This window comes from Fonsecaea erecta, assembly GCF_001651985.1.
Source record: "Fonsecaea erecta strain CBS 125763 chromosome Unknown Scaff3, whole genome shotgun sequence".
Lineage (NCBI taxonomy): Eukaryota > Fungi > Ascomycota > Eurotiomycetes > Chaetothyriales > Herpotrichiellaceae > Fonsecaea > Fonsecaea erecta.
Window position 1 is genome coordinate 612,633 of NW_017387246.1, and position 15,184 is coordinate 627,816.

General features: G+C 52.7%; 5 protein-coding genes across 5 annotated transcripts; 2 read left to right on the forward strand and 3 right to left on the reverse strand.

The window, feature by feature from the left end:
• Nucleotides 1–70: 70 nt before the first annotated feature.
• AYL99_03476 (hypothetical protein) lies at nt 71–2,296 on the forward strand (the record flags this gene model as incomplete). The annotated part of the gene is made up of 3 exons (XM_018834992.1): nt 71–758; nt 854–1,431; nt 1,490–2,296. 3 exons carry the CDS (start codon nt 71–73, stop codon nt 2,294–2,296), a joined length of 2,073 nt encoding a protein of 690 aa, XP_018694642.1.
• Nucleotides 2,297–2,994: 698 nt separating this feature from the next.
• AYL99_03477 (hypothetical protein) lies at nt 2,995–3,825 on the reverse strand (the record flags this gene model as incomplete). The annotated part of the gene is made up of 1 exon (XM_018834993.1): nt 2,995–3,825. The coding sequence occupies one exon, from the start codon at nt 3,823–3,825 to the stop codon at nt 2,995–2,997; it is 831 nt and encodes a 276-aa protein (XP_018694643.1).
• Nucleotides 3,826–4,925: 1,100 nt separating this feature from the next.
• AYL99_03478 (hypothetical protein) lies at nt 4,926–5,985 on the reverse strand (the record flags this gene model as incomplete). The annotated part of the gene is made up of 5 exons (XM_018834994.1): nt 4,926–4,929; nt 4,980–5,221; nt 5,544–5,641; nt 5,688–5,866; nt 5,927–5,985. 5 exons carry the CDS (start codon nt 5,983–5,985, stop codon nt 4,926–4,928), a joined length of 582 nt encoding a protein of 193 aa, XP_018694644.1.
• A 453-nt stretch (nt 5,986–6,438) lies between these two features.
• On the forward strand, nt 6,439–8,084 carry AYL99_03479 (centromere/microtubule-binding protein cbf5; the record flags this gene model as incomplete). The annotated part of the gene is made up of 2 exons (XM_018834995.1): nt 6,439–7,611; nt 7,665–8,084. 2 exons carry the CDS (start codon nt 6,439–6,441, stop codon nt 8,082–8,084), a joined length of 1,593 nt encoding a protein of 530 aa, XP_018694645.1.
• A 3,688-nt stretch (nt 8,085–11,772) lies between these two features.
• Nucleotides 11,773–13,433, reverse strand: AYL99_03480 (hypothetical protein; the record flags this gene model as incomplete). The annotated part of the gene is made up of 2 exons (XM_018834996.1): nt 11,773–11,904; nt 11,961–13,433. The coding sequence occupies 2 exons, from the start codon at nt 13,431–13,433 to the stop codon at nt 11,773–11,775; spliced, it is 1,605 nt and encodes a 534-aa protein (XP_018694646.1).
• Nucleotides 13,434–15,184: the final 1,751 nt, after the last annotated feature.

The following is a 15,184-nucleotide window of genomic DNA, read 5'->3' on the forward strand; positions in this document are numbered from 1 at the left end:
GCTTTCGCCCTTTTGTCCCTCGTAAAAGCCTTGCAACTTCGCACTCTCTTGATTCAGTGCCAAAGCCAACATGGTTCGAATCAAGCAACCTCCTCAACCTGCTGTTCCTTCTCTAGATGGGGTCATCATCTGCTTTGCTTCTTACTCCCGCAGCGGACATCCTGAACTCTCACACAAAATGGTGACGGAACTGAAGACTGACATCGCCAACTGCGGGGGGTCGTACACTACAAAGCCAGATCAGTGTACCCATCTCATCGCGACCCACGCTCAGTGGGAAAAGAAACTGGACCGCATCACTCAAGCCCAACAGAATCCTAATACGATCTCTGTCTCTTACGACTGGCTCTCTGCGTCTCTGGCGTCAAATGAGCCCGTTGACGTCGAAGAATATCTCCTTGAGAGCTCGCCTACCAACGATGACGACACGGTGAACGGTAACAGTCCTCAACCTGCCCAGACGGTGGCGACTAGGTCATCAAAGCGCTCACGGAAAAATGAGGACGATGGGGCAAATCATATACCGACCAAAAAAACAAAGTCCTCAAAGGCATCCGATCCACTTGCCTCAAGCATTGCTCCCAAGGCTAGCAGAGTTCCACTAGATTACGATGTCCCGGTCGAGGGATCCTACGTTGTTCATGTGGACGAAGGCGGCGTGATATATGACGCCACGCTCAATAAATCCGATGCCAAAGTGAACAACAACAAGTTCTACAGATTACAGCTTTTGAGAGGCACCCATGGATTTTATACGTGTAAGTTCACCTGGATCTTCGTATCAGTATTACCGGAGGCTTCTCAAAAAGTTGTGTCTCAACGATATCTGCCGTGGACTCTAACAATGTAGCAGGGACACGCTGGGGTCGTGTGGGTGAGAGAGGCCAGAGCAAATTGCTAGGTGACGGTTCCTTTGACGAGGCTCTTTCGTATTTTGGGATTAAATTCAAAGAGAAGGCTGGTCTCACTTGGGAAAATAGGGATGCGCCACCGAGGAAGGGCAAGTACGCCTATCTCGAAATCAACTACACAGACTCGGACGACGACGGCCAAAAGGAGTCGGTTCAAGTGAACCGGAAAAGCGGCGCTGCCGTGAGAGAAAAGGTGTTTGCTGAAAGCAAACTACCGCCACAGGTCCAACGCCTGATGGAACTTATCTTCAACATGCAATTTTTCAATAACACCATGGCAGATTTCGATTATGATGCCAATAAAATGCCGCTCGGGAAGTTGAGCAAGAAGACTCTACTCAAGGGGTATGAAGTCCTCAAAGAGCTGGCTTTGCTCGTTGCCGACCCTTCTGTTGCCGCCGGTATGGGAGAACTGCCAGGTCAGGCTGTCATGGACAGAAGCAATCAGTACTTCTCACTTGTTCCACACGTTGTTGGCCGTCGAGCTCTGCCTGTCCTCAAGGATATGAATTCCATTAAGGTATTTGCGCATGAGCCTTGCCAGTGTCAGCTTCGCCCCAGAGCTAATTGTGATGCAGAGAGAAATTCAGCTCCTAGAGACGCTGACAGATATGCAACTGGCCAACGAGATTATGACATCCGCCGCGGTGGCGGAACACAAGTCGCTCCACATGCTGGATAGACAATACAAGGGACTCGGCATGAGAGAGATGGTGCCTCTGGATCAAGGCAGTCAAGAATTCGCCGAGATCTTCTGTTACCTGACCAAGTCAACGGGCAGCACCCATGGTGTTACATACGCAGTGCAGGATATCTTCCGTATTGAGCGAAATGGTGAATCGAACCGACCCGACAACTCTGCCTATGCCAATATCGGAACAAAGAGTGACCGTCGGTTACTTTGGCATGGATCCCGTGTCAGTAACTTCGGTGGTATTCTTAGCAAAGGTTTGCGGATTGCACCACCAGAAGCCCCCGTGTCTGGGTACATGTTTGGCAAAGGTGTCTATCTTGCAGATATGAGCTCAAAGAGTGCTGGCTACTGTGCAACGTATAACAGTGCTGGGACTGGATTACTCCTTCTTTGTGAAGCTGAACTGGGCACACCGTGTCTCAAACTCACGGAGGGTGATTCCGATGCAGGGCATCTCGCTAAGCAGGCTGGCTGCATTTCCACCTGGGGCGTGGGCCAGACTGGTCCTCCAGTCTGGAAAGATGCCAGCTGCATTCATCCGAGCTTGATAGGGGTCAAAATGCCTGATGTCAACAATCATCCGCCAGCACCAACGTATGAGCAAAACGCATATCTTCTGTACAACGAATACATCGTTTACGATGTGGCTCAGATCAGACTCCGATACCTTTTGCGAGTCAAGATCAACTGAGGATTCAGTTCGACGACATCGACACGGAGTGAATTAAGGCAGGGACCAGACACGGATATCAACCTGTTTTACCAGCTACGGGGGAAGCGAATAATCATGGTTCGCACCATCATAGGAGTCATCAACTTCTATTCGATCGGTGCTTCCATTACTTGCAACATTTTCCCAGACATCAATCCACACCACTGCACCGGCAGGGAACAAAAGAAGGGAAAACGGGAGCTATTCAGGCAATCTTCTTCAATGACAGTCACGTCCGAGCATAGCTATGAAGTCATCGAGCATGTTCCACAAGGTGCATTGTATGGGGCAAGCTGATAAATATCATCGAGACGAGCTTCTTTTAAATCTCATCGAACAAGACACAATCAAACTGGTGCTTACACGAGTCTTCTTTCGACTTGTTTATGGTCATGCTGATCCGTGCCTCCTTTCTGACCTCTGAAGAATCTATCCTAATTCTCACCGTATCATTGTATTGCACTTCTCAAATACTTTTTCCCTGTGTCTTGCCCTGGACTTGCCGAAACACCTCTATGAAATCTCCATGATGTTGCAATTCCATGTTCCCATACATACAGACGACAGTGTGCAGCCGTTTTGACTTCCCCCCTTTCCTGGGACCGCTCTTGGAAAGAGATCGCTAGAAATAACCATACCCAGGCACATGATGAATGCCTCAGTGGTACGACACCTGCTCAAAATGCCCTCTCATCCAGACCGGCCACCCACTTCTTTCGCACCACGTTGTCACGATACTTGCTGTCGCGCTTGGCTTTCTTGACGGCATCGTCGGAGGAGCTTCGCTCCCCAATGACGGAACCGACGACTTCTAACACGTCGTCGATGACCGCGCCGACGGAGTCGTTGCTGCTCGTGTTTGCGCCGGCGTTGCCATTTCTGCCTCGACCCTTGCCATCACCGCCATTGTTTCCGTTTCCGTCCCCGCTTCCATCGCCAGTTCCGGCTTCAGCCGACGATGACGACGAGGAATTGGTTGAAGACGAACCATCACCAACGATAGCGTCGCTGGTGCCGTTCGTCGAGGCCAGTGAGGCCGCTGCGGTCTCGTTCGACGCCGCCGCAGCCACCGCCTGGACCAGATCCGTCGAGTTGCCGGCGCAGGCACTCGCGATGGCGGACATGGTGGTGTTGCTCATAGCCACGGCCTCGGTGACGTTGGCAATGCCGGTCTGGTTGACCGCGGCTTCCATGGCGGAAGCCATGCACGCGGCGGCGGCATCGTCGGCGGTTGTAGTCTGGTTGCCTGTGTCTTTATTTTTGTGGCCGGTGTGCTCGTGCTTACGTGGGAGGAGAGAGTCGCGTCTCCACGTAAGCTTCTCGCCCGAGGGTGCCGCGGGTAGGACGTAGCCAGAGACAGCTGGGATGAAGAAGCCCGGGGCGCAGAGGCTTGCCACCGTCACAACCAGCGATGGAAGGTTGTGGTTTGGGCCCAAACCGGCAGCGAGGACGCCCGGTAGGAGCAGCACGGCGAGACTGGAGGAGAGAGGGAGGAGAAGCCGGCCCATCGTGTTGTTTAGTGTGAAGGATGGAAGAAAGAAAGGACAACCTGTTGTCTGTAATAGCGTGAGAGAGGCAGGAAGAATGGAACAAAGCGAATGCAACGCAAGGCTATGTGAGTGAAGTGAAGGCAAGTGCAGCAGGACCGGGCTGCTGGAGTATCAAAGACGAAAGGAGGGAATGACACAGGATGTTGATGTGGCCAGAGAGAAGAAACAACGCAAGAGGGAGAAGACGGCTTTCATATATGTCGAAGAGTCCACAGGAATATCTTTCCCTGTATCTCCTGTTCCATGTTCATGGCCCAGTCTTTGGGATGAAAACCCACGACGTGATACTCCAGAACCACAATTCTCTTGCATTCACAGCAACGAACCTGTGGACGGGTGACAGGGAACAACGATCAGCATGGGCGGGCGTCGTTGGACATCACTGATGAAAGAATGCACAGCCCCAAAATGCCATGGGATTTTGTCGATGGGGAAAACCTCTCCGACGAAAAAAGCATGCGCGTTCATCAGAGTTGTATCCAGTACAACAAGCGAGAGGTCTGGCCCAAAGCATTGCGTGGACTCTGTTTCCTCTCTATGCAGCTGATCCCCATAGGGCAAACTTTGGAGCATGTGATGTGGCAGGTCCGTCTTGGGTGTAGCGAGTCACAATGGGCGCATCGAGAATATGGCAAAGGATTGACCGGAAACACTGGACCCGTGAGACGAAAGGTGTATGAAACCCGTGGAGATGGCAAGGCTGTGGATTCCCTGTGGATCGACCCCTGAGGTCGAACATGTTTCAGCTGCGGTTTGTGCTTGGCAAAGGAATCTTTCCTCAAGGACGACGTAGGATCATTCTGATCATCGCAGACGGATGATTGGTTGGGTATCTCGTGTCTCGTCAAGAGCTGTTATACAGGTTGTTCACAATATATCGCTGCGCAAAGACCCCTCAGTCGCCTCCCAGGCGCCGGCCGGCGCCCCTACCACCCCAAGAGTTTGAGAAGCCACTGGTCCAACCGCGACTCTGCTGCTGGGGGACACTCTGACCAGGTCTGAAGCTCGTACCGTAAGCTTTGTGAGTGAACGAGCTTCTATCCGCGCCAAAATATCTCCTAACTGCAGCTGGAGTCTGTATGTAGTTCCTGCCACCTTGAAAAGTTGGATACAATCTGGTCAGAAAGTCGTAGAGGTGAGCGGCAAACACGCCAGTAGCTTGTTGGAGGGCAGCTTGTGGCCCACCCATTATCAGGGTCAGTGTGAGCATGGCCCAAGGGAGCAGCTCGACCGGGATTTGGAGGATTATGAAGTGTGCTTTCTTGCCCCTGTTGTCCTGGGCGAAAGTGTAAATGAGGGCAAGAAGCAGGGCCTGTGTAAAGATGTGACCACCAAGGACGAGGCCGCCAGATACCTGATCCGAAGTCAGCAGACCGACATTCCGCGCTTTGGGTCAAAAACGAGAATGATAATGTGTTGTGATGTAGGAAGCCTAAACCGCCAAACGCAAATTGAATCTTCACGAACAGCTTTCTCAATGGAGCCACCACCATGCCTGTGCCGCATAAAGTCCTTTGACAGATTTGCGAATGATAGGAGCTTTATGTGCCACAGGGGTAATCTCCCTCGTTTCCAGGAACCGCTTCAGCTAGAAGAGACTGGGCGGGCAGATATGCGAGGTGTCGAAATGGGGACAGAATGGTTGGGTAAGGAAAGGGAGGGAGGGGGGTACTGACCAGGATGGCAGTTGCCACGAAAAAGACATAGGTGAAGAAGTCGCCCGGTTGCGCGAATCGAGGAGAGTTCAATTCTAGGCCAGAGGCATATGTGTACACTGATAGAGTCAGACATATATCATAGAGAAGATGATGGCAACTTACTGAAGTAGAGGTCGAAGACAAAAGAAAAGCCACCACCCGTCAACAGAAAGGAGGAAAGGAGGCGCCAAAGCTCAGGAGGGAACTTGAAAATCCAAGGTGTATGGTATACAATCCGCATCCCAGATACCAGACCCGAATGGACGAGTGCAGACTCCACAAACATGGCTGTTAAAATAGTCCTTTTGGCACTGTTAGACATATGGGGGCCACAGGACAAGAGAGGCAGAGGATTGACCTACCGAGTGACCGGAGGGGTGCTCCAGAATCTGTCCATGATATCAACGCCACCGCCGCTCATCTTGATCCTGAATGATAAGAGAGAAAGACAACTCAGAGAAGTTCACGAAACATGGCACCCGTGGGAAGAACGAGGGTGATTATATATCATCTGGACTGGACAGAGTGTCGTAGTTGTAGCGTTGCCTGAAAATCTTTCGAGGCTCTGATAGTGCCAAGCCCTGTTGTGGGACTAGTCCATATACGGGCTAGTTTTCTCTCCGCACCGACTTCGCGGTCAAGTTTTTGCTCGACTCCATTTCTTTCGCTCTGTGGTCGCAGAGAATAAAGATAATTTTTTAGTACTGCGTTCCATACTCCCATATCGATATCTGCAGCATTCAGATAGTTCTATATCTTGGAGTTGCTTCCTCTGTGTCTTAGCTGACCCTCTACTCGCTCTCAGGAAGCTCTGTGCACGCACAGATCCGTTTGCGCACCAAATCTCAGTCTGGGCGAACGCAGCTCCGCCAACATGGCGAAGGTCGTGGAGGCTGATTTCAGCATTAAACCCGAGAATATCACGCCTCAGATTCCTACATCTGAGTGGCCACTTCTGTTGAAGAACTATGACAAACGCAAGTCCCCCAAAGTCATGACCCTCCGAGCTCCAATTGACATGACAACTATAGTGCTGGTTCGAACGGGCCACTTCACGCCGATCCCTGTCGGCTGCACACCGTTGAAACGCGATCTCAAATCCTACATCTCGTCCGGCGTCATCAATCTCGACAAGCCATCCAATCCCTCAAGTCACGAAGTCGTCGCCTGGGTCAAGCGGATATTGCGGGTCGAAAAGACCGGCCACAGCGGCACCCTTGATCCCAAAGTCACCGGATGCTTGATTGTATGCATCGACCGAGCCACCAGGTTAGTCAAGTCGCAACAAGGTGCCGGAAAAGAGTACGTCTGCGTCATCCGACTACACGACAAATTGCCTGGAGGAGAAGCGCAGTTTGCTCGAGCACTCGAAACGCTGACGGGCGCCCTGTTCCAACGGCCTCCCCTCATCTCCGCGGTCAAGCGACAGCTACGTATCCGAACCATCCACGAGAGCAAACTATACGAATTCGACAATGACCGGCATCTCGGCGTTTTCTGGGTCAGCTGCGAAGCCGGAACCTACATCAGAACTCTTTGTGTCCATTTGGGATTGCTGCTGGGTGTTGGTGCACACATGCAGGAACTGCGAAGAGTGAGGAGTGGAGCGATGGCCGAGGGCGACGGCATGGTCACGCTACACGACGTCCTCGATGCACAGTGGATGATGGACAATAACCGAGACGAGTCGTATCTGCGCAAAGTGATTTCCCCGCTCGAGAGCCTCCTGACCACATACAAGAGAATTGTTGTCAAGGACAGCGCGGTCAATGCTGTCTGCTACGGCGCCAAACTGATGATTCCCGGTCTGCTACGATTTGAGGCTGGTATCGAAGTCCACGAAGAGGTCGTCCTGATGACGACTAAGGGCGAGGCAATCGCTCTAGGTATTGCGATGATGTCAACTGTCGAGTTGTCCACCTGTGACCATGGAGTTGTTGCCAAAGTCAAGAGGTGTATCATGGAGAGAGACTTGTATCCCCGACGATGGGGTATGGGACCTGTTGCACTGGAGAAGAAGAAGATGAAGTCTGACGGAAAACTTGATGTATGGCAACCCCTCCCCTTGTTCTCCTACCTTTATCTAACTGATCACCACAGAAATACGGCCGACCAAATGAGAACACTCCAGCGAAATGGAATGCTGAGTACACCGACTACGGCGCGGCCGCCACCACAGAAGGCACGAGGTCCGCCCCTGTCGGGGAGACCACTTCCAAATCCGACGTTCTTTCTGCTCCACCTATTGCTCCGAACGGTGAGGCGGGCGGTCAAATGGATCTTGACGAGACTGCTGCTGTCCCCGCTGCGACGGAAGCGGCGGCAGAGCCTCCCACGACGAACGGCGAGTCTACTCTGAAACTCAAGAAAGAAGAAAAGGAGAAGAAGCGCAAGAGTAAACACGAGGGCGAGACTCCTGAAGAGAAAGCGGAGCGGAAACGGAGGAAAAAGGAAAAGAAAGAGAAAAAGGAGAAGAAAAGAGAGAGCGGTGTGACGAAGGAAGACAGTGACAGCGAATGAAAAGTCCCTTTTACGATGAGTCTCTGAGAGGCGTTTCGGCGAAATCGAGGTAGTTTGGCCTTTCGGAGGGTGCGTGTTTACGGCAGCTGGAATTCGATGAGGACATCACCCCAGCCTCCGCCTATGTACTTGGAGAATATTAGGTCCTATGGTCTCTCAAATCAAACGAAGATTTTCGAGAGAGTGTGTATTCAGCTCCCACAACTCTCAGCGGGCACAGTCTCGTGGACGTTTCTTCGGAGCCAGGGGGAACGAAATTCAATGCTGCAATACCACCACTCCAGCTTCTAAGAGACGTGGATATCAAGCATGGAGGGTCAAACAGAGACGCACCGCACGACAACCCCACGCAAACAACAATCTCGGTTTCTCCATTAGTGCTGTCGGTGAATCTTTTCCGAACTGTACGTGAATGGAACGATATCAAGTCGTTGGTGCATGCATGTTCTGAATCAGCAGGGAGGAGGGAAGGCAGGCGTGGGTTGACCTGGTCAAAGAGAAAAGAAATATATCACGGAGCGGGAAAAAAACATGCAATGGAGTTTCAATGCGAATGTTTCTGGACAGTCTAGCTGGCTAGCTATTGTCTGACTGCGGCCGCCGCCGCCGCCGCCGCAGCAGCAGCAATGGTATGTATGTATTGTTTGTAGCGGTGATGGAGGCGGTGCTTGCATATCCAAATGTCTTCTTGGGTTATTGCTGAATATGCTCCCCTCCCTTGGACTTGTGCAATCAAAGTAATTATCTACATACTCCGTTCATACATTACCTTCGTGCCTACATCTACATTGCTTCCTGTCGCTCGCTGCTTGTTTCCATCTCCCAGCGCATGCACGTGTCCTCCCGTCACCGAGTCTGTACGCACTCTTGATGACTGACTGTACAAGGTAATAGACCTCCGCTCTCCCCGTTATGTATGTACCCTGTGACCCTTGACCCTTGGAGCCCCAATGCCCTGCTCCCTGTTTCGTGCGTGGGTGTCCCACAGAGCGGACGGACAGACGGACGGACAGAGAAGCCTCGTGACTGAACTATTAATTCTACAAGATGCTTTCTGATTTCGTTCGACATATCATTCAGTTAGTTACTTACCAGATGTGTCGTGCAAGAGTAACTCGGCATTATTGGTGGTCTGTTGTACCCTTTTGGCCCTTTGTGAACATCCATACATACATAAACAGACAGTCAGACAATGGATAGATATTTAAGATAGATAGCCTGCGGTATGACATCTTCCGTACACATAGGTCCTTTAGATAGATAGAGGGGTTTGTGGTCTGGTCTTTCCCTGTTATGCCCTGCTCTGCCCTGATCATGTCTACCAAGGCGTGGTGTGGTATATGTAAAGTGAAACAAGTTGCCTCGGACTCTATGCTGGTCTTTGTTGAAAATTGGGACTGGTAGACTTGACAAAACAGACAACCAACGTGCCTGTCCTTTCCTCCCCCTCTCTATTACTCCCGTCGCTCTCTTCGTGTTTGGGTTTATTCCTCCTCTCCCCCTTCCCCCCACGTAAACGCCTCACTACCATGGCTATCCTATCTCATTGCCTTGCCCTGCCTGACCTTGCCTTGGCCCCTTCCTTGGCCTCTCTTGGCCCTCGCTCTGGGCCTGACCGACTCCTGCACTCCTGTCCCGCGTCCTCGCCTCGTCTCGCCACACTACGCCCGCATCTCGCCTCACTCCTAATACTCCTACGCCTAACTCCATCCCATCGCATCCTATCTCATCTCATCTGATCTGGTCTCATCTCAGCTGTTCGTGTGTTTGTTTGTGTCTTGTGTGTCGGCTCGACTCATCCCCAATGGACCTTCTGACATGACATGACTCTGCATGATGAGAGACGCCATTGCCGCCCTCCAAAAGCAAATCCCAAAAAAAGCAATGTGATAACCATCGATGCTGCTTATCCGGACCGTGCCTTTCCGTCGGAGCGGCACTGAGCGGGCTGCTTGCCTACCTGCCTCTGCGGAAGGGGGGTGTGATGTGACTAAGACTCGAGGGTCTCGGTAACACGATCGAAGAGGGCAACCAAGTCAACCTAGCTCAGCCCAGCCGGTCTTGGGTTTTGCCAGAGAGAACAAACCAAAGCTGAAAAGCCACCTACTGTAACAAGTGAAAGAGGGTCACGTAAGTGACACGAATCGAGTTAAGGACAGAGTACGTAAGGCATAACAAAGGGAAAGGTGTGGGTGGGCGGAGGAGGGGGAGGGGGATTCCGAGAATCGAGCGAGTTTCTCGGGTTTCGGGATCTGTGGGTGTGGGTAGAAACAAGGACGCAGTAACACTTGCAGCTGAGTCTGATATAGTGTATAGTAAGATGGATCTTTAGTTGTGGTTACGTGAACCAGGACCCTGGGCGTGTGACATATGTACTTTGTACCGGTATGTAGCGAGCGAGGTCTCGTGGTCCTAACCACGCCATAACACACCCTCACTCATGCAAGTGCGCTGATCTGGAAATCCTTCTTTGGACCCCGTCGACGTCTTCAGAAAGCAGAAAGCACGGTGACGTCGGAAGGATCTTGCCATGGCAGACTTGGGATGAAGACGGCAGGTGTCGGGAGGGACGAGCCAAAGAACGAACGCCTTAGACGAGTGTCTCCAGCAGGCTGTTGCCCCTGACCGCTGGTGGACAAGAATGCATCATGGCTTGATGGATGGACCGGAGTCAATCCTAAACAGGTATTTTTGATGAGGCGGGCAGCCTTAGTAACCATGGTGCCGCAGAGCCATGCAACCGAGTATGCAACCTGAGTTAATCCTGGGTCATGCAGGTACTAGCCGGGCAGGCAAAGGCAGCCGCCAGATGAAGATCAATGCATTCCACCGTCAGCCCTGGGCTGGCTGAGATAAGAGCAGCATCATGGCGAGACTGATGGAGACAACAGACCAGGTCTCAGTCTTTGGCGATACTGGCAACGTCCCAAGACGTTCAGGATGCTGTTCTCGTGCTCAAACTCGATCGCTCGTAGGAGAGGCTTCCGAGTCCATCGTAGACACCAGAGGCGCAAGACCAAGCCATCAATTGAAATCTTTGCTTCCTATCATTTGGCTCAAGAAACATAGTGCTCTCCTTCAGCGATCGAATATCAACAATAAAAGACCGGATTTTATCAAAACAGCATCCCCTAGGTTGTAGTACAATATATCGGTCGGAGCTGCCCGGGCCTTGAAGCATGACAATATATAAAATCCAAGGCTGGCAAAGGGTGAGAGACCGTACCTGGCCTCGTACTGGCAAACAGAATTGAACGCTGGGTAGACCACCGCGGTTGTTGTTACAGGAGGTCGGTTCGCTTTTCTGGGCCTTTTTTTCCCCTGGGGCCTGGGCGACCGGAATGGGTGGGCAGTCGTGACAAAACTTCCGTAAACGAGGGAAAACAATTAAAATGTCTTCCTTTTGCCCTTCTTTGCTATCCAAAACAACGAATGTGGCCAATCGCGATCCACCCAAATATTTCTTCTGACCACTGTCGTAATCTGGAGGTTGAACAAAAAAAGGCCCAAACAGAAACCGATAAAAGACGCTGGTCTTTTTGCTCACTGAAAAATGCTTCAAATCATCACTTCGTCAGGTTCATGCTCGTGCCTGAATCACGAGATGTTGAATTCATCATGTCGCTGCGCGCCAGACGTGGAAATGCCTCACGAAGGCATCGTCATCCCAAGGAACGGGGAAACCATTTCAGAAGCCTTCTTCACCCGCTTTGCACACCTTGATCTCTCTGCCCCACTCCGATTTGAGGACTTGAGAAGCAGTGATCCGGCGGCCAGGATTGGGGTCGAGGATCGAGTAGATGACGTTTCTGCAACGAGCCTGGTACAACCAAAAGTCAGTCCGGGACTGGGAATCAGCGGCCGGGAAATACTAACCCTATGCAAAGTCTCGATGGGAGCGTATCCCTCTTCATCTTTCCGTCCTTCGAGATATCTCTGGTAGAATTCGTCCTCCTCCTTGCGAGCCACTCGCCAGAGGTGCCGGCCAGTCCGCATAGCCATGTAGATGACGCCACATGCCCAGACATCCACGGCACGAGGATCAAATTCGCCCCCGCTATATTCTTCCGGGGCAATGTACGGGGCACTGCCACAGAGTCCGGCCGTCATGTGGGCTTCCTTCTCCCAGGCCATGCGGAAACATTCGCCGTTCCCAAAGTCGGTGATTTTGAGGGCGCCGTGTGTTGTCAAGAGAAGGTTCTCGGGTTTCAGATCACGATGCGCCACGCCCATCTCATGCATGTACTCGACGCCACGCATCAGTTGCTTGAAGAAGCAGTCTGCTTCCGGAACTTGGAGAGTGCCAGCGGCCAGAATCAGCGTGTAGAGATCTCCGCCGGCGCAGTATTCCATGACTTCGCAGTAGTCTCCTTTGGCATCTTGGAGGAGGTCAAGGGTGTGAATGATGTTCGGGTGCCGGAGTGACGATGAGATACAGAACTCGCTGGTCAGCCGTTTCTGGTATTTCTTGGCGGTCTCTTGCGGGCGACGGCGGAACTCCTTGACGGCGTAGAGCAACTCTCCAGAAACGCTATTAGGGTCTGGTTTATGGGATATTCTCACGATGCCGAAAGCACCGCGGCCGACGATTTCCTGGCACTTGCCATACTTCTCGACCAAGTTGGCCGTGGCGTTAGGGCCGCCCTTCTTGTCTGAGGCGAGGCTGTCCTTCTCCGATCTGAGTTGGTCAACCCACGACGACATCAGCGTCAGCTGTTGATCACCGGCACCATCTTGATCCCTCTTCTTGCCGCCACCGAGCATGTCGCGGAGCATGTCGGATAATTTTTCCTGCCGTTTGGCGGACTTGAGGAAGTGTTGGTGAGTGCCGTCATCGTAGACCTCGAATCGTTTATGGAGGGCACTGGGGGAGTCGGAGGGCGGCTCGCCCTTGGTTTTCTCTTTCGCGGTACCGAGTATGGTCATTTTGCGGCCGCTCTTTTCATCATTCGAACCTTGTCTACCAGAGGGAGGTCTGCTGGTGGGAGTGTGGCCGTTCTCCGAACGACCGTCGGGGGAGGTTTCTTTTATTTCAGCTGCAGCTTTGGCGGCCTCGACGTCTTTGGGGTCGGACCGAGAAAACATTCGAGTCAGACGGTGCGTCATTTTGCCCTTCTTTGCAGGCTCCTTAGGCGCTGATGCGCCCGAGTTTGACGTCGTGGGGGACAGATTCGATAGGCTAGTGGTGGGCGCGGCACCGCCGTTGGTTACCGGGAGCTGGAGGTGTGCCGTGTCCTCCGCCGGCCGTGCTATCGAATGTGTTGACGCATCATCGTGTAACAGAGGAGAGTGCACGAGCGTAGGGGAGTTTTGCGTAGCGAAATGAACGGGCGACGCTGCCTGATTCATGTGAATGTTGTCTGCGTGTGGGAGGCGTACAAGAGGGGGTGGGGGGAAGAGAGATTCTTAGGGCAAGACGCCCTATCTCTCGATGTTTAGTGGCGGTAGATAAGGTATGCTGTAGGGCGACTGTAGTTCGTGTAACGAGAACCTGGTTATAAAATCGCAGGGATTATTCTCGAAGCGTTTGATTTCACAAGAACACTGTTCTTTTTTTTGCTTGTTGTTGTGTTTTCCGGATGAGGTTGGATATTGGTAAGAATGATAAATATGTGTGGTGGCGAGAACGGAATCGGTGCGTCCTGCTGCCAACGCGCAGGGGAAAAAAGAAAGCCTAGGGAGGGGGCTAGAAATTGCGCCGCAGTCGAGGGCGACGCGGGCCTTATGTGATGATGAGGACTTTTGAGGGGGCTGATCGTGTGCGAACCGCAGGCAGGAAGATTTCACACGATCTGTCAACACTTTTGAATCAGGACCGAGAACCTTGAGAGAACCTTGGCCCTTGGCCCTGGTCTTCTCGTGAGCCAAACTTTTGCCAGTTGTGTGATGCTGGGTCAGTGCTCACCGGCAAGACGGAGCCAACACCTCAGGTGGGCTTTGGGTAGTGGCTGTGACGGCCAGGCCTGCGAGCCAGGGGGGACCGTGCGGGCAACGTAGCGGATTGGTGTGTCTAGGGGCGGCTGACCAATGCAGGACCGTGCGTGCGTGCAGACGCAAGTCCCAGGACCGTGTCGTATTGCGCCAGGCCTCGGGAACAGGATAGGCAAACGAAAGCGGTAGTCAGAGGGAGAGTCGTCCAGTAGGCGTCTGGCAGTGATCTCGGGACAGGTGAGGGTCAAGACGCAGGCGTAGTCGGTAATTTGGTAGGGCCGTCCAGGGAGTGTGAGGGAGAGCAAGACCTGAGAGGAAGAGCGAGTGTCCCGCAGGCGAGGATTTTGTACTGTATGAGAGAATTTCTTTTCCTCCAGTCCCGATTTGTGTGAAACTCAGCGATCCAATTCCCGCAAGCCCACCACCACTACTCAGCAACCAGCTCTTTTTGCGATGACGACGATGGTGACGGGGGATTCGACAGAGTCACTCGGCGGGGATTGAGGGGAGGTGGAGGTCGAGCTGGCGTCTCAGTGAGGGTTTCGGTTTAAACATAACCATAAATAAATAAGAACAATAATCGGGAAGCGGTCTCTCAAGAGGCTGATGGTCTGATTGTGCTCTGATCCTCCATTCAGTTGCTGAGGAGGGCGTGAAGATGGAGGGTGCAACGAAAGGTGTGTGCAGGCTGGATGCTGCGTGGTGCGTTGCTGCATACTGTCACCCATGAGCATGAAGCCTGCAGCATGCACCGTGCACCGTGCACCGTGCGCCGTGCAGCATGCAGCACGCGGGCAGGCTAAGTTAGTTAGTGTTTAACTGGGATTGGGATTGTAGGGAACCCCCCATCGCCCGTCGCCGCCCCTCGATCCTCGCCCGAGAAGCACCCACCCCCTAGCACGGTTCCCTCGTCATCCACCTTACCGTGCAGTAGCCCGGCCATATCGGTTCTCTAGGCTGTTCCTGCAGGTAATAATAATTAACCCCCTCGTCAAAGGCCTCCAGGGTGCATCCTGTGCCCCCCCTGTCTGGAGGACATTCTCTTCAGAGAGTTTGTTTCCGTGTTTCGTCCATTCTCGTGGCTCCCTGCCGATCTGTTTGTATGTTCAGTTCACCTCGTACTCCGTCCATGTACCCTGTACATGGCGCGCCACGCCTGCAGCATCGAG